The sequence below is a fragment of the Drosophila sechellia genome, unplaced genomic scaffold (genome assembly GCF_004382195.2).
Source record: "Drosophila sechellia strain sech25 unplaced genomic scaffold, ASM438219v1 2R_2, whole genome shotgun sequence".
In the NCBI taxonomy this organism is placed as follows: Eukaryota; Metazoa; Arthropoda; class Insecta; order Diptera; family Drosophilidae; genus Drosophila; species Drosophila sechellia.
Window position 1 is genome coordinate 1,247,728 of NW_022611043.1, and position 18,139 is coordinate 1,265,866.

At 36.5% G+C, this 18,139-nt stretch overlaps 1 protein-coding gene and 1 long non-coding RNA gene across 2 annotated transcripts; one reads left to right on the forward strand and one right to left on the reverse strand.

The window, feature by feature from the left end:
• Nucleotides 1-435: 435 nt before the first annotated feature.
• Nucleotides 436-1,183, reverse strand: LOC116802429. The gene is made up of 3 exons (XR_004362731.1): nucleotides 1,024-1,183; nucleotides 778-963; nucleotides 436-716 (listed from the first exon to the last, which is right to left on the reverse strand). It is a non-coding gene; the product is annotated as an uncharacterized LOC116802429 (long non-coding RNA).
• A 7,593-nt stretch (nucleotides 1,184-8,776) lies between these two features.
• LOC6620745 (integrator complex subunit 3 homolog) lies at nucleotides 8,777-16,167 on the forward strand. The gene is made up of 11 exons (XM_002044911.2): nucleotides 8,777-8,976; nucleotides 9,038-9,648; nucleotides 12,422-13,055; nucleotides 13,113-13,302; nucleotides 13,366-13,556; nucleotides 14,208-15,017; nucleotides 15,075-15,232; nucleotides 15,375-15,519; nucleotides 15,570-15,695; nucleotides 15,754-15,936; nucleotides 15,991-16,167. The coding sequence occupies exons 1-11, from the start codon at nucleotides 8,890-8,892 to the stop codon at nucleotides 16,060-16,062; spliced, it is 3,207 nt and encodes a 1,068-aa protein (XP_002044947.1). The 5' UTR covers nucleotides 8,777-8,889; the 3' UTR covers nucleotides 16,063-16,167.
• Nucleotides 16,168-18,139: the final 1,972 nt, after the last annotated feature.

The window sequence follows — 18,139 nt, forward strand, 5'->3', positions numbered from 1 at the left end:
CTGCAATCCTTTGGCACTTTTCAGCTGGTAGGTATAGTAACTCTTCCCAGCTTTGTCCAGGTACTTGGTCACTGATCGGTGGCTAGACTCATCCTGAGTCTGCACTTTCGTTTCTTGTATGTTACCCTTAGTAAGAGGTATAACATGGAACTTGTTTTCTCCGATAATTGCAGCTAGTTTGTTTACCAGCGTACTTGAGGTTTTCTCACGTATATATATTGGTGGCGGCTTTATCTTCTTTTCTTGATCAGGATAAATATCCGAGTCGATCTGGCCATGTCCGTCTTACCGTATGAACGAGAGCTCAGGAACTATAAAATGTAGAAGGTTGAGATTCAGCATACAGATTCAAGGGATAAAGGCGCAGCGCAAGTTTATAGCCACGCCCACAAACCACACAAAACCACGCCCACACTTTTAATAAATGTGTGAAAATTTTTTAAATTTTTATTAGGCTTGCAAGTTTCCATCGATTTGCAAAAAAAAATTTGCCACGCCCTAAAACCACCCAAAACTGCGGCTTGATAATCACAATAATCAGCTACTTTCCCGTTGTGGTTACAAGACCAGGTGATTTACATTGTAGTCGCCGGACGCAGTTATTCTCTTACCTAATGAATTAAAGAATTCAAAAAAAAAATCCATAAAGATTGGAAAGCGAAGTGGTGAAACCGGGTGAGAAACCAGATTGTAGACTGGAGACTTATTGAAGTGGACTGCAAATATTATTTTTCGAAAGTGTTCAAAATGTGGTGGTTAATGCTAATCTTAATATACCGGTGCTTCCATGGACCTTGCCATCCGGGTGATTTGTGGAGTAGAACTGATATCCTGGAACTTGTTTGTGAGGTTATGTTGTTATCATTTAAAAATTGTGCAAGTTCAGCCTTTTTCTGCAAAGCGCCGTTAGCATTCCGCATATATATTGTTATGGAACCATGTTGATTTAGATGACACAAGCAACTGCATCAAATTAATTTGATTGTTAATTTTTAAATCTTTAATGTGATTGTAATTTCTCACTGAAGTGCTAGCTTCTGAACGGCAAATAGTACTATTTGTAAATGGTGGAGTAAAACGCGAGGCGATTTAGTTAAAGTTTAATAACTGTTTTATTTGACATAAGCGTGACATCGTTGTGAGTCGTTTGGAAGTTAACACAAGAAGAAGGAAGTTTCCAGAAGAACAAAAAAAAAAATTATTCAGATCAGTGTGACCAACTTTCAGTATATAGTTGTTGCCAAATTAACATACATAATATTTTAGTATTTCAATAAGTACAAAAGTAGTCAAAAATTCCTGCATTTTGTCACCTGAAACACTTTTAAAGTAAACGCCCAATTATTGAGCCGAACTACTGTTTTGAAAACAATTTTTTTTTTCGATATCATTTAAATAAAAATGTCTGGCAAATTCAAAAACATAATCTAGGTTTTATTTTGTCCGAAACCGCGATCACCACATCACAACACTATTTTTATATGTAATATGACAATTTATATTTTTTATTGGATCTCTTCATTAAGAACATGATGTACTTTTAAAACATGTGATTTCTTTTTAGAATAGTCTAGTAAAAGAGCCTGCGCCCCACTTTTGATAAATGAGTGGTTCTATTTTTCATATTTTTATTGGTCTTTTAAATTTTTATCGATATGCCAAAAAAAAAAAATTTCCCGCGCAAACATTTTTGAAAATTGTTCCGACATTTCTTCGTTTTATTCATTGTCATCCCAGTTTCTATCGGTATCTTTGACCAAGTCACTCACACCTACAAAACGGTCACGCCCATAATTTTAAAGAATTTTTCACGCCCATAATTTTAAAGAATTTTTCTCATTTTATTCTCCAATATCTAACGATATCTCTCGATTCATTGAAAAGTATGCGCTTCCGACCATATGAAGTAGATATATTTTTGATCAGGATCAATAAAGTTGATCTGACCCAGTCCGTCCGTATGAACGTCGAGATCTCAGGAACTTTAAAAGCTAGAAGGTTGAGATTGAGCATACAGATTCTATAATTAGGATTTAAATAGAATTTCGGTTTTTGTTTATTTTTTGATCTGACCACGCCTATTTTATATATTCGTCTTTCACTTCCACTTCTTCTTCTTCATTATTAGAATGATAACTTGATTTTTAAATTTCTGGATCCGAATTTTGAAGAATATCGATTACTTCTTTTGGGAGGAGTTTCTTTTTTCCAAACTTGAAATCAATTTAAATCTATAAATGAAATTGAAATCAAAATTATATAAAAATTGTAAATGATTTTGTAGTTCAAATTTAAAACATACGAAAATATCTTCCAGTTCGAGAACGCTCGTCTTTCAGTATTTCCGTCGTTGGTATTACCGCTTCCATTTTGTTTAGGTGAGTCAAAATTCAGGCCCAATTCGGTCCACAACTTTTCTTGGATAAACTTTTTACGCAACGACAGGCTGAGCTTTTAATCTCCGTAGACGCGCCATTTTTTCAACTCAATTCTATAAGATATTTTTAATATAAATTCTAAAAATCGAATCCATGCATGAAGCGGTCTTTCTCCATATTTCAGATTTTCTGATTTTACGTAAATGGTAAAATCTTTTCTGCTATTGTCTCAATGACAAGTTTTATTTGAAAGTCTATATTGGTGGCGGCTTTTTCTTCTTCTGCTCCTGTCATTGGAGGCGTTGGCGCGATTTATTTTCGGCTGATTACCAGCCTGCTTGTGTTGTGGGCTTAGCTTTCGCTTTATTTGGATGTAGCGATCCAGCCCTATTTGACAAAGCTTTTTGTTTTGTTTTGGTTCTTGTCCGCTTTCGCTTTCAAGAGTCGGTGTGAGTGATCTGGTAGCTAAAGAACTTGACGCGGCTTGGAATGGGGAGAGCGTGAGAGAGCGTGGCCGTCACCAAAAAAGTGTCTGCGTAGTGCCAAAACAATGCATTGGTTTGTACATACAATGTATGGCCGTTACGCATCTTGTTATTCTAGTGTCTTTGGACAGACCAAACGGACAAAATTGCTCTCTTTCCGCTCGCTTACGCTGAGAGTGTAAGAAATCTAAAAATATAATTTGCTTGCTTGTGTGAGTAAAAACATTAGACGAGAACGTCTATATGTGTGCGTACTTGTGCTAGAAGACGATTTTCGTGCCGAAATCAATTCTGATCGAAGAAACGAATTTACATATATGGAGTTGTGTCCAATTTCGTAGCAATATGATGATGGCGCGCTATTCTTCGCACCCAAACTACTGTATTTGAAAAATAAATTTTCCAAAAAGAAGACATTACATTGAGAAATAAATATTTCATAAAAATAATAATTGTTTTTTAATTTCATAAAAAATTAATAATTTTTTTAATAAATAATAAAAATAATAATATTTCATAATAATAATTCATAAAAAATAATAATACATAGTAGAAAATAAAAATTAATAAAATAAATAAAAATATTAAAACTGTTTATTGCAAAAGTCATATCTGGAGGCACGAAGTGCGGACACAAGCACTCAACAATCACTGCCTTATTAATTTTTCTCACGTCGCAAGCTGAATACCCTAATATTCTAATATAAAGTCATTTTCGAAATTTAATTTGTGATTTACTTAGAGATTCGGCTATTACTATTTCTAAGCTTTATTTAAATAATAATAACGTTAAGGCAATGCAAAACAAGAATTTTTCGCATGGTGCCAATTGATAAAAAATAATATACATTTAAAGTCAACGAACTTCTAAGTTTAAGGCCATATTTGTGTCAAATTTACAATGCATGAGCATACGTGTGCACACATACAGTTGTCTGTTATCACTATATGCGTAGAAAAGAGCTGTTCGCTGTAGCGCTCTCCGCTCTTTCTCTCTCGAACAAAAACTTGAGAGAGTCTGGAGCCACCTCTAGAGCCTCGGCCAAAAAATCGCGTGCCAAAAAATTGTATGGCGTTACGCATCTTGTTATTCTAGTGTCTTTGGTCCGACCCTCTTTCCGTTTGGACGTCTCGATCTCAGAAACTTTCAAAGCTAGCATACAGCTTCTAAAGACATAAACGCAGCGCAAGTTTGTTCCCACTCGAACGCACACAAATCGGTCAATTGCAAAATGTTGTGATATTTTTTCATATTTTTGATTAGTTTTATAAATTTCTATCGATTTGACAAAAAACCTTTTGACCACTCCACTCCAACGACAAAAACTGCCACGCCCACAATTTTGGAAAGTGTGTTGATATCCACGCCCGCTCTACCTCCCACAAACGCCACGCCCACACTCCTGCAAAATGTTAATATTTATTTATTTATTATTGTTGAGCTATTGAGCTTTTTCAATAGCTGTTGAGAATAATAAAAAACCGAAAAAGTTTGTTTTATTACGACAGTTTTATTTTGCGAAATAGCGATAATCTACGATAGCGACAATGGTAAGGTTGGTCTTTTCCGAAACGCGACGAAAAGGCAATTGGCGGGCAGGCAGCCGAAATGCAGCGCCCAAGCTTAGCGTAGGTAGCTAACAACAACAAAGGAATGAGCGCCGTACAGATAAATGCGCGCGAGAGCAGCGGTTTGCACTATGGGCATGCTACTGATAATTTGGCTTAAATATTAACAAGTATGAAATTAGTCTACTGCACAGTTTTGGCGGCTGCATGACCCAACATCCTCCCCCCGTTGGAAGCTTGTGTTCCAACAGAGTCCTCAAGGGGGAGCAGACACAGCTTGTTCACTGCCCGTCTTATTACTTAGACGCGGTCCTCAATTCTGCAACTCGAGCGACGCCGTCTCTGCCAGGAATCAACTGCATGACTCTCGCCAAAGGCCATCTCATTGGGGGTAGATTCTCGTCCTTAACAAGAACGACGTTGTCCACGGCTGCGCCAGGCTTTGGGGTGCGCCACTTGGAACGCTGCTGGAGCAACGTCAAGTACTCTTCCTTCCATCGCGACCAAAATATATGCTGAAGAAAGGAGATGCGCTGCCAAGAGTCAAGCCGATTATAGTTTAGGCCCGTTATATCTGGCTCGTTAAACGACGAAGGCGGACCACCATTGAGAAAATGCGCCCGAGTGAGGACATCTAGATCGGCAGGGTTCTCTGAAATGGGAACTAAAGGTCTGGAGTTAATAACTGCCGAGATGTGGCAGTTATTCGGGTGGCGGCCATCAAAGTCCAACGACGAATTCCGGAGGCGACCGCCAACTCTAAGAAGTCCAAATTGATCCAGGAACGGCGAGAGCGATGATATGGGACTAGACGAGGAAACTCTTCCCAGCGTTTTTAGGGACTGCAGGTCCTCCCATAAATGCGCGCGCTGCACCAACAGCAGATGTTGGAATTTCTCAACGTTGGAGAGGTCCGGATGGCTGTCGATTATGCTCGTGAACACGGAGTAAAAATCCGCCCAGTTTGCGTAGCCGCCGCCAAACGTTGGCAGCTGCACAGGCGGCAACGGCATCGGCCTCGGACGCGGCTGCGTTTGAGGACCACTACACTGGTGGGGCACAATACCTTCCGCAAGCGTTGAGTGCGGCGCGAAATGCACATTGCGTTTGGCTATTTCCGCGCGCAAACTAGCCTTGACTTCAACGATGAATTCATAGAAAGACTCGCTCATTTCACTGCCAATTTCGTTGAAGTCCAATTCCTCCAGTTCTGTATGCAGAACATTGAAGGCACTTTGCAGCTCATCAATCTGCTCCAGCCTCACCGTAAGAGTGGATTCGTCGTATCCGCTTAGCGTCTCATTAGACAGCGACGTTTGTAGCCTCTGCAACCTGCTGAACAGCGCATTGGCTTTGCGCTTCAAAAAGGTCACCCTGTTTTTTTCACCTTCAGCGGGCATCGCAACAAATCGCCTTTGATTCGGTTCAGCGGGAAGATGATACGCAACGATATGTGTAGCAATGTTTGTATGTACGCAATGCTAGCTCGCTTAAACACACCGAAATCTCCACTCACTTGTCCAACCGATTGCGCTTTAATGTATATATATTTATTTATAAACGCGATAAGTGCATTAATTACTGCATGCAACTTAACACGATCACGTCGGGGTCACCAAATGTTGAGCTATTGAGCTTTTTCAATAGCTGTTGAGAATAATAAAAAACCGAAAAAGTTTGTTTTATTACGACAGTTTTATTTTGCGAAATAGCGATAATCTACGATAGCGACAATGGTAAGGTTGGTCTTTTCCGAAACGCGACGAAAAGGCAATTGGCGGGCAGGCAGCCGAAATGCAGCGGCCAAGCTTAGCGTAGGTAGCTAACAACAACAAAGGAATGAGCGCCGTACAGATAAATGCGCGCGAGAGCAGCGGTTTGCACTATGGGCATGCTACTGATAATTTGGCTTAAATATTAACAAGTATGAAATTAGTCTACTGCACAGTTTTGGCGGCTGCATGACCCAACAATTATGATAGATAGAATATGTTACAAAACTAGGCTAACTTAAATAGTATAGCATTGGGTACGGGGCCTACAGCTATATTGATTTACTATGCTATTATATCTTAATTTAGTTAATATATAATTTGCTAACTAATTGCTGGATTGTGGTATATTTTTGTGGTATAATTTGTTTTTTTTTCTTTTTTTGAGGAAAAGTATGAGTTTTTGTTTTTCGATTGGTTTTTTTGAGAAGGTCTAGAGGGTTGGTGTTGTTAAATATGTTTTTTTTTGGCTTGTAGGAGGGATGGGCATGAGTTTAATATGTGGCTTATTGAAATATCACCCTTGGCAAAACGGACAACTGGGTATTGAATTGGGATTTAGGTAGTGTTGGTGGGTTATGTTTGTGTTTCCTAGTCGAAGTCGTATTATTTTTATTTGGTCGAGTCTGTTCGAATTTGGGTGAGATTGTTTGAGGTAATCGCATGTGTGTGAGGTGTTCGTATTAATAGATTGGTACCATGAACTGCAGTTTATTATATTTTCTTTCTTTTTTGTCGCAAGGTCGGCTTTAAGCTGTTTTTTTTATATCTGTGGTATTTATGTTTGGGGTGAGGATAAGTGGCATATTGCTTGCTGATTTTGCAGCTTGATCGGCTAGTTCATTTTCTTTTATTCCTGAATGGCCAGGAATCCACAGTATTTTTTTTTGAGGAGCATGTTGCGTTATTAGCGATCATATTCTGCTGGTGTAAAAGTTGTTATTATTTGTGTTTTGGATTGAATCTATTGTTGATAGGGAGTCGGAATAGATAATAAATTTGCCTCTTCGGTTTTTAATAAGTTCTATTGCTTTTAGGATGTCGATTGTTTCGGAGGTGAGGACGGATGAATATGGAGGCATATGCCGTATTTAAAGACGTCCGTTTCCGTTGTAATGGCGAATGTTATTGTGTAATTAATTTTTGAACCGTCAGTGAATATGAAATTATGTGTTTTAAGGTTATTCTTTGTGTGTTCGTATAATTTTCTGTATTGATCTGGAGATGTTTGTTCTTTCTTATTGATTCTGAGTGATGTGTCTATTAGATTGGGGAGGGTCCATGATGGCCTGTGTTTATGGAGTTTTATTGGTTTGTAGGGTAGATTAAGTTCTAGGCTAAGCTTGATTGTTCGGTCTATTATTGGTGTTTTTTTCTTTTTAGTTTTTTTATGCTTAACGAACTTATGTATTGGTGTGTTTTTGGAGAAGATTAGAAGATTTTTAAAGAGGGAGTATTTGATTCGTAAAGTAAGTTATTTATTGGGGTAGAGCGATAGGCTCCGAGAGCTAGACGGATTGCGGAGTTTAATGGTATTTTTATTTTGTTTATAATGCTTTTGGGAGTGTGGCCATACAGAAACAAACCATACTCTAGTATGGCTATAACTGTTGCCTTTGCGACATTAAGTAGTGTATGCGTGTTGCAATTAAATTTAAGACTAGATAGGCATTTTATTATATTTACATTGTTCTTCGTTTTATTGCTTGTCTTGTCAATCTCTAGTCAAAGACACTAAAATAACAAGATACATAACGGCCATACATTCGTTTGGCACTATGCAGCCACTTTTTTGGTGAAGGCTAAATTTGCTCTTTTTCCGCTCGCTTACGCTGAGAGCGTAAGAAATCTAAAAATAGAATTTGCTTGCTTGTGTGAGGAAAAACAAGAGACGAAAACGCGTATATGTGTGCGTGCTGTGCTAGAAGACGATTTTCGGGCCAAAATCAATTCTGATCGAAGAAACGAATTTACATATTTGGAGTTGTGGCCAATTTCGCCGCTCGAATTAGCTACCGTTTACATATTTATATTTATGTTAATAATTAATTATATGTAATAATCGGTACGCAGGGAATACCACGGGGAGGCCATTACAATTGTAATGGGGTCCAATATTTATTAGGCCTTCGAGGCGACTTGAAATATTTTAATGTTTAACATTAAAACATTTCCATGTTCCCCAATTAAAATATTTTTCTAGCTATTGTTTTTTTTTTTCAGTCGCCAATTATTTAAATATCGCTCATTTTTTTTTTTTATGAGATAGAATGCTGAGCTTAGCTTGCTTTTTTGTCTATTTTTATTAGCTTAAGCCTGTGTGAACGGGTCGCAATAACGTTTTTATGATATATCTTCCTAATTGAAAATATTCTTCTAGCTTAATTTACAATATTTTGTATAAAATAAAAATCGTTTTTTAAAATGTTTTCTTCGTGCACCGAGAGACGATTATAATGGTTGTGCTCCGGGGCAATAAATTTGTTTCATATGTTCTCCGTGAGAAAAGGATATAACGGTTACAATTTATTGTCGGCTATAAATTGAAGTTATTTTTTAGGTATTTAAAACGTTGAAATTATTCTTACGTATGGTAACTAATGTTTGTTAATATAATTCGCTTATTAAAGTCGTAGATTGTGCGAGCACATTAACCGTGGAAACTTGACGAAATTACGCCTTTAGATGGAACAGCAGCAATCAAAAAATAATGCTCACGTCTCAAAGTTGTTCGTTTGCACGGCTGTTGATTGCAAAGATGATATTGAGGAGGTAATACGACTAAACAGTCTTTCAGTAATTCTCGAACACATTAAGACTTATTTTGTTTTAGAAATTCGAGCGTTCGTTTCTCACTCTGCAGATGCAAATTTCTGGTCTTAGTGACAAAGAGATGCATGATATGTTGTCACAAGCTGTGTGTAAAGAAAAACAGCATGAAGATATATCAATCGGCTTTCTCTACATAATGCTTACCGACCCTTCTATGGCTTCCAAAACATATCGGGACGTTACGCTCGTATCTAGAGACGGAATGAATGGCATTGTCACAAATCTCACATTTCTGGTTGCTGAGAAATATACTAAGCTCACGGAGGTAGCGCGAAGGCAATTAATTTGGTTGTTACGGGAATTCGTAAAGCACCAGGTTCTAAGTGTTGAAAATGTTATATGGAACTGTTTGCGGCAGGCTGGCGGAGGAGATGTTTCCTCCAGAAACCTTTTTCTTATCGAGAGCCTTTTGGATATATTCATCGAGTTTAGAACGTGGTTGGAAAGCAACCCATTTCTCGTTCAGTCTACAGTTTACAGCTTCGTACGCCTAATAGAAGATCACGCAAACCCTGCTCTATTGTCGCTTCGGCAGAAAGAAGTGAAGTTTACGATATCATTGATCCGAGAAAGGTTCCATGATATTATACCTCTTGGAAGGGATTTTGTACGGTAAATGCAATATTAAATTAATAATCGATTCAGTGTGTACTCTTGGCGCTAGCTTAGTGTAAAGCAGTAGTTAAACGTTCCGGAAATTAAAAAAATTATGTGTTATACATACATTTCTATTTATTTGTTTAAAATTAACAAACTACAGCCTTGCAATTGATTTTAATATTGGTAAACAATTAATTTTCATATTTAAAAGTTGGACTTATTTTTTAATCATTTTTCTATATGTTCCTATATATATACACTGCGCGTCACCAGGTTAACGCCCCTTGAGCAATAATCTTTGATGTGAGTTACATATTTAGAAAACTGTTTAAGCGAGAGCTTTGTAAAAAATTTTTCCCTCAAAACTTGATCGATTCTATTAATGAAAAACTTACATGGGATGCAGTTTGTTGTTTACAGATTTTAATTTAAATAAAAAAGGAAAACAATCCATAAATGGGAAAATCAAAATTGGTCATCAGGATAGCGCCCCCTACGATAATTTTTTTCGATTTCGAAAAAAATGAGATGATTAACACTTAACCATTTAAATTGTGGTGGTTTTTGAAAGTAGGGAAATTCAGTTTTTAATAGAGAATTATAATCTCTCGCGTTCATGTTTGGTGCCAAAAACTGCAAATCACAGGGACCATATTTGGATATAACTCCCCATATCATGAGACCTCCAACCCGACTGTATAATCGGTCCAAAATGTGCTTCTCCTTACGAAAATCATGATAGTAATGACTATATCCATCTGGTCCCTTCAGATTAAATTTCTTCTCGTCAGAAAATACGACATAATGCCACTCCTTAGACAAGGTAATTCGATTTAGCGTTTTTTCGGCAATTTTATGAAAAGACAGCCCGCGTTCATAGACAGCTATGATTTTGGAGTTTTTCTGCGAAGATAACAGCGTTCCTCTTCCCATTTTTTTCGCTAAATTAAAGTTTAGCAGCATACAAAATGTTGTCTTACCTTTCAAATTATGGAAGATGATCAAAACTTAATCGGGGGCGCTAATCTAATGATGATACGCGTTCAATTTTGCGCAGTAAAGCAGAATTAAAAAGATAACGGTTTTTCTCAGGACCTCTTTTTTATCCTCAAAGAGAGAGGGAATATCAGTGAACAAAAATCAACAACATTGATGAATTTTCGTGCAATGGCATAATACAGAACATAAGAAGAAACGGATCCATGCAGGAACCGCTAATCTGATGATGCGCAGTGTATCTACATACTTTAGGCCGTTACGTTATAATAATCTTTTATTTATGGCTTCTTATAAAAATATAACTGCCATTTGAAGTCTTTTAAAGCTTTCTTATCAAACAACAATACTTCTATATATGGTAAAAACACATATGTAACATATGAAATTATGACATTCAAGGCGATTGTATACAAATGGACTTGTGGAAAAGTTCCGTATTACAAAATAGGGTTACAAAGATTACATTTGCAAATGCCTTTTTAATCACAGCACAAGTTTCTCATTTTCTCAGTTATGGGCTGAGAAAATTGAAATTAGCTATTAAATTTTCTCGCTAATTAGTCCGAAACTTTAAAAAATTTGTTGTGGCTATGTTTCTGCGTGTACACCCCGGCAAAAAACGTTTAAATTAAAAAAACTCAAAAGTGTGGGTGCGATAATTTTATGCTGCCAACAAAAAATACCCTCTCTATAGGCTTTTTCTCTACGAGTAACAGTTGTAATAAATCTTTTGTAATAAATCTTTTAACGCGGACATAAACCAATGAACGGCAAAAATTCTTTTATTTGAAAATTAGACAATTTTGCCATTTATACTAATGGAAACGGCAGACTTTCAATGAGATCTGCCATTAATAAATAACATCTTTTCAGTCTAACTAGACTTGGGCCTAATTTTTTTCTGGGTTATATATTCTGTCAATGTATTTCATACTTTGTAGATATGTTATTTATACGGATAGAATCTTTTTTATGATACATACTTGGTCTTAGTGAATTTTTAAAAGATTTAAGACGATATTTCTGTTGCGCGTTATATATCTATACAAGTATACACTAAGAGTCGCTATTATTCGAGAATGATGTGTGATTTTTGGGTTACGAAACCGTTAAAGTCTGATGTTTTTGACAATCACTTTGCAAATATGTAGGCTTATCAGTTGAGAAATCTGTAGCGTTGTTTTTCATAAGCATTTGTATAATTAGCAATCCTTAATTAACTTTGTCCCAAACTTTAAAAGAAGATATTCATATCGTGTTCTTCTATTGAGCATTTTTGGGAGGTAAAACGAGGTTATTCGTAATTATGCATGAATGCATTTAAACTTGGTTGTGTTAGCCAGCATAACGGTCTTCATGATTAGTCTTTCTAACGGATGGATAGTTCTTATTCTTATCCAATAACTCTACCAAAAGATTTCCTTAAAAAAAATAATAATGATATAAAAGAAACGTGTTTTATTTACATATTTTCAAGTTTATTGCTTAGACATTTGCATAACACTTTTAGCAATAACAATATCCTGATCAGTAAATGATTTGTTTGGTTAACTACACGGATTTTAATATTGCATACGTTTTAAACGAAATGACCGTTTGACTTTTAAATAATTAACCTATTAACCGTTGAAAAGTGCAAATGTTTAATAGTTGGTATTAAAAAAATAATTTAAATATATATTTTAAAATATTTACTGTTACCAGTTACTCGTAGAGTAACTGCGATATCAAATCAGTAATAATAGATTTGTTATTCTGTTTTAAATACACATTGTTTTATTTACAGCCTCCTACAAAACGTAGCTCGAATTCCTGAGTTTGAACAACTGTGGCGGGATATTCTTTTCAATCCTAAAATGTTGCATCAAACTTTTAATGGAATTTGGCAACTACTGCATATACGGACAAGTCGAAGGTTTCTGCAATGCCGTCTGCTGCCTGAGATGGAACGAAAAATAAGCTTCTTAGCATCCTCTGTTAAGTTTGGAAATCAAAAGAGATACCAAGATTGGTTTCAGGACAAATACTTTGCTACACCTGAGTCTCATAGCTTACGATCTGATCTAATTCGATTTATCATAAATGTTATCCATCCCACTAACGATATGTTGTGCTCTGATATTATACCGCGATGGGCAATTATAGGTTGGCTCATCTCGTCCTGCACCAATCCCATTGCTTCTGCTAATGCAAAGTTGTCATTGTTTTATGATTGGTTATTTTTTGATCCTGCAAAGGATAATATAATGAACATAGAGCCTGGAATTTTAGTTATGTACCACTCTATAAGAAATCATCCATTTGTTAGTAGCACGCTGTTGGATTTCTTATGCCGTATTACAAAAAACTTTTTCGTAAAACATGAAGATAAAATTCGGATTGGTGTTTACAATTCATTGAAATTAATTCTCGAAAAGCAGGTAATATAATGTCCATGAAATCAGGTTTTAAATTAACAAAAAATATCTTTAAATCAGGTGATACCAAATCTGCAACCACTCTTTGAGTCACCCAAACTTGACAGAGAACTGCGTAATTTAATAAGGGACAATTTTAGAGAGTTTTTATCACCGCCTGCCAATCTCGGTCAGCTACTTTACACTTCCCTGCATCCAGTTCAGGGTCATATTTTAAAAATAGAGAGCGATCAAAGAATTTTACATTGCGGTTGGTATTAGCCTTTTATATTTTTAATCTCGAAAAATAATGTGAATAAATCTTTATTAACAGAAAACGTGGACCTTCATGAAACTGGGCTCATTAATATTAGTGGGACAGTCGATGAAGACAAAAAGATATCACTCGTGCCAACGGATCAAGAAATTGAAAGTGTTTTTAGCGGCGAAACTGCTGAAAACTTGAGAAGAGTTCACAACATTGAGGACAATACGGATGACGATGATGACCTACCTTTATCAGAGGTTTTAAGTCTTCAAATTTCAGTTTTAAAAATAATTATTCAACAGCATATACTAGATTAGTTAAAAACGGGGTGAAGAAAACGCTTCGGCTCTATAAACTATATATATATTCCTGGTCAGGATCACCGGATCAATCTGGTCACTTCCGTCCGTATGAACAGCGAGATCGGGAACTATAAAACATATAAAGAAAGGATTAAGCATGGATAATATAGAGATTGCGGAGGCCTTTTTGGCAAAAATGTATTTGCCGCCAAAAGCTATATGCCGCCCACACTTATGAAAATTATAGATCCTTTTAAGGTTATTTGTTTTTCATTTGTCAAAACTGTATTTGCTACAACTAACTCAAACGCTCACGAACCGTAAAAAGCCCACAGCTTTCAAAAATTTGTTTTCATTTATATTAGTTGAAAAGTATGTAACAGGTAGAAGGAAGCATTTCCGACCATATAAAGTATATATATTCTCAATCGGGATCAAGAAATGTTTCCAAATTTTGCCACGCCCACTCTACCCCCAAAAACTGCCCGCCTACTGTTTTGACCAATTTTGATTTTTTTCATATTATTATATTTTTTCCCAATATTTTCCGATATTCAAAAAAAAAAAAATACTCGACTATATTATTTTCTATTCAATTTATTATAGGTAAGACTTAAAGAAAAGCCAAAGGTAGAACTAGCAGAAGCAATAGCCGAATCATTTGATGCATTTGTTACGAAGCGTAACTCATACACTTGGGAGGCGTTTTTGAAAGATTTCCGGCCATTACCAGCGTCTGCCTTTGAAGAGTTTCAGCTGAACTATGTGATATCAAATACTGTTCTAATTTTACGGGAGACTTTGCCTCAACAAAATATATTTTCCGAGAGCAAAACCGAAGAAAAACATTTGGCAAAAAGTATAAGTTATCCATTGTACGGTTTGTTTCGATTTTTATATGAAAACGACGAAAAAAGCAAAAAACCATTTCAAACCTTGCTGTCAGAGATCTGTGAAGGAATACCGGAAATTGGCTATTTGCTTCTATACTTTATGAAAATTTATTGTAAGCTTCAAACCCGCAAAAACTCTCAACAATCATATCAGTTTAAAACAACTATTTATCGACAAATTTGCGATGCGGCAGATGAGAAAATCGGCCACTGTCTGTTACGGGATCTTGATCTGCTAGAAAAGGAAAACACAAATATTTTTTTATGGCTCCTTCCTGATATATATAGAGAGTTTAAGTCAATAGCGACAAATAACACGGATATTTTGCGAATAACACTACGTTGCATAGATGCAAAAAATGTGCGTGACATATTATACTCAGTCGCACAAGGAAAACTTACAATATTTAAACAAGATGGACTCATTGATTGCATAAGGCAAAGTCTTGAGTTTGAGACATACGAACAGTTTTGCCTTTGGCAAATTGTTCAAGCTCACGACGTACCCTTAAGGTGTATACAGGTATGATACATAAATTTTGATTACGGCTCTTTACTATTTCACTGTTTCATTGTTTAGGACATATTGCCAGAATTGGAAGCCGGAAGTCATCCCGAAGCGTTAAGCCATTTTTTACTATTGCTTAAAAATGAAGAACCCACAAATGAAATAATTCGATTAATGCTTAGCAGAGAATCAAAGTCGAAAGGGGATCCATTCGTAACCTCAGTCTTAAGGTAAATAATAGTAGCACGATACGCACATTGTAGAATTGTTTTAAAATATTTTGAAAAAAAAATTAAGAAACATTTTTAATACATCAAGGAAAGTAAAGTTTTAACAATAAAAAAAAACTAATCAAATTTAATAATCCAACAGATTCTGGTGTCAACGCTATGAAGAAAAACTGTCTGAAATCATTGCTTCCCTGCTTACATCAAAATACCCTAGTTCATCTCCCAACAAAAGAAAACGACCCCCCAAGGGGATTTCTGTCTCGACTAGCACTCCTTCTGCTGATCAAGTGCGTTTCGTAATATTAATTTATACACATAATAAACATATTTTAAACAGGTATTAAATCATCTGGAGCATTATAGAAGAAGTTGCAGACATGGCACTGGAACTGGCCTTTACGTTCATGATATGATGCAGAGAGCACTTCAATCGGCTTACTCTCACAGTAATGATAGTACTAAGGTACGTGTAAACCAATTTTTTATTTTGACTTGATAATTTTTGATCATTTTGTCCGCAGAAACAATTTTGTGATTTGTTCGCCCTGGCAGCGGAAGAAGATACCACAGTTGGCCGACGCGGTGGAAGCGGTCGTGGACGTAAACAACCTGGGAGTAAGAAAGATGTCAATAATCATGGGACAAGTAAAAAAAATGCGGAAATGGTTAAAACAATATATTCATCCGATGACAATTCTAGCGAGGTTGGTTAACATCTCTCAACGCGTACTAATTAATTAATATCTTATATATTTTAGGAGGATTGGTCAAAATCTAAAATATTGCAAACGGCTAAGAGAAGGAAAAAAGCTAACAATGATTCTGACTGACAATTGGAATGTCATTCACTAATTAGTTTCTTCGCCGATAAAGAATTGAAAACGGATTTCGAGCTTTCTCAATAAAAATTATGAAATGGAATGGCGAAAAATATACAATTTTGTGTATGTTGAACCTAAGACAATATTTTTTTAAAGTGTTTCACAAACAGAATTAATTTTAATTTACAATTAGGTATGTGCTTTGTGTCTCGGCCCATTTTCGGTCTTTTGAAATAGTGGTGTGGTTACGGCTTCGTGATCATATTGGACAACAAAAGAATGCATCCGTCTTCCTCCAGCTGTAGCAACACCAATGTAAATGTGTTGCCAATGTTCAGACAGCCGCCCAGTATTGCGTAAGTCTCGCTTAGTGGGGCTTATCGCCAACTTGCGTTGTTGCAGAATTACTTGTTTTCCTTGGTGGATTGTGGAAAATAGTTGCATAAGGCTATATGGTTTCTCCTCTACCTTTCGTCTTGGTAGAGGGGCGGGAGAATTCGATGGTTCTAACCGTATTCTATTAAGGTAAACTGTTAACCTCATCCTATATGTTTTCGATCTTTCAATGGTCTAAGTGTTTGGAATTGATGATTCCATTCTTAGCTAGCTGGCAACTTTTGTGACTTCCGAGACTAGGTTGGCAAGGATCATAGCCTTGTTTAGGATGGCAGTCGTTGCGTAGATGTCTCCATCGATGGCATTCACTCTTGCGAAAGCCTTGTTTATTCTCGTAATTGACTCGTGCGTAGCGTCAAACAGTCTGGAGTTGATCCTCAGTTGTTGGCCGATTTTCAGCGGATGAACGCTACAGAATCCGGCTCTAGCTCGTTGGCGTTGGAGTGGTGGTCTTGCTTGTACAGATACATTTTCGCTACAGACATTAATGAATAATATCGGGAATTGAGCGTGCTTGCATCAATAGAATATATCCAAATGCGAGGAAGCAAATTAATATTTACGGATGAAGATAGTTTTGGAAGAGGAGGAAAAGCATGAGAAATTTTGTTGCTAGCGAAACACGGGTGTAATTGTGTTAACGGGTTGCCCAACCTGTGACCACTTTCCTTAAGAGCATGGCTCTAGTGCCCTATGTTCCTAAGCAGAGTTCAGTATTTAAATTTTTAGATATTCATTTCTCTATTCATTTTTGTATATATTTATGTATATATTTTAATAATAGGTACATAATAAATTTATTACAATTTGATTTGTCCAGTGTAGGGTGCTAGGGTGCTCTAAGGAAAAAGTTATATAGTAAAATGTGCTTAATTGTCTCAACACTTAACTGCACATTACAGATAATTGCCCAACCATTGTTTTTTTGCACCACCTTTTGCTCGACTTTGCAAAAGCGCCATCATTCGGCACGTCGCTAGTGCCACTCGGTGGGGGGTACGTTCGTTTTGATCGTGGCGCCAAACTGAGCATGACCGATACTTTTTTTTTTTTCACTCGGGTCCCACGGCCACACCTCCCGCCCAACTGACAGAGGGGCGTTGCAGTGTATCGTACGGCTCGATTCGCGAGAAGATAGATGCGTTATAGAAAAGAGAACAGAGACGAGAAAATGAACATAAAGTAATAAATAATAATAAATAATGTAACTAAATAAGAACGTAACTCTAATAAATATTAGTGTTAGTAGGATATAATTATGTACTAAAAAAGCTAAAATTGATTGCTTTAAGAGCGGCAGAGAGTCAAGATTACAGATAATAGGATAAAGTCTATTATAGTGAGAACATAATACTCTGTAAGGGTCATGCAACTCACAGTTAGATTTACAATTATTGTAAATCTCTTCGAAAATTTGCCTTGCGAAAACAGTGAAGTCTCTGAATTTACTTTTAATACCGTACCTATGTCGGTTGCCACCTCGAAAGTAGGATGATATAAATCTTCAGGTTGAGTAAGAGGTGCTACCCTGGACAGAAACACACTTTCTGGACTTGTTACAAAACATAGATCCAATAATCGATCAAGAGAATTTCGAATATAATTTACTTGCGACAACGATAAGTCGAGCAGGCCGTCAATAAATTCATGTTGTGCTGAAGGGAGAAGAATATTCGAATTTTCTTCTGGG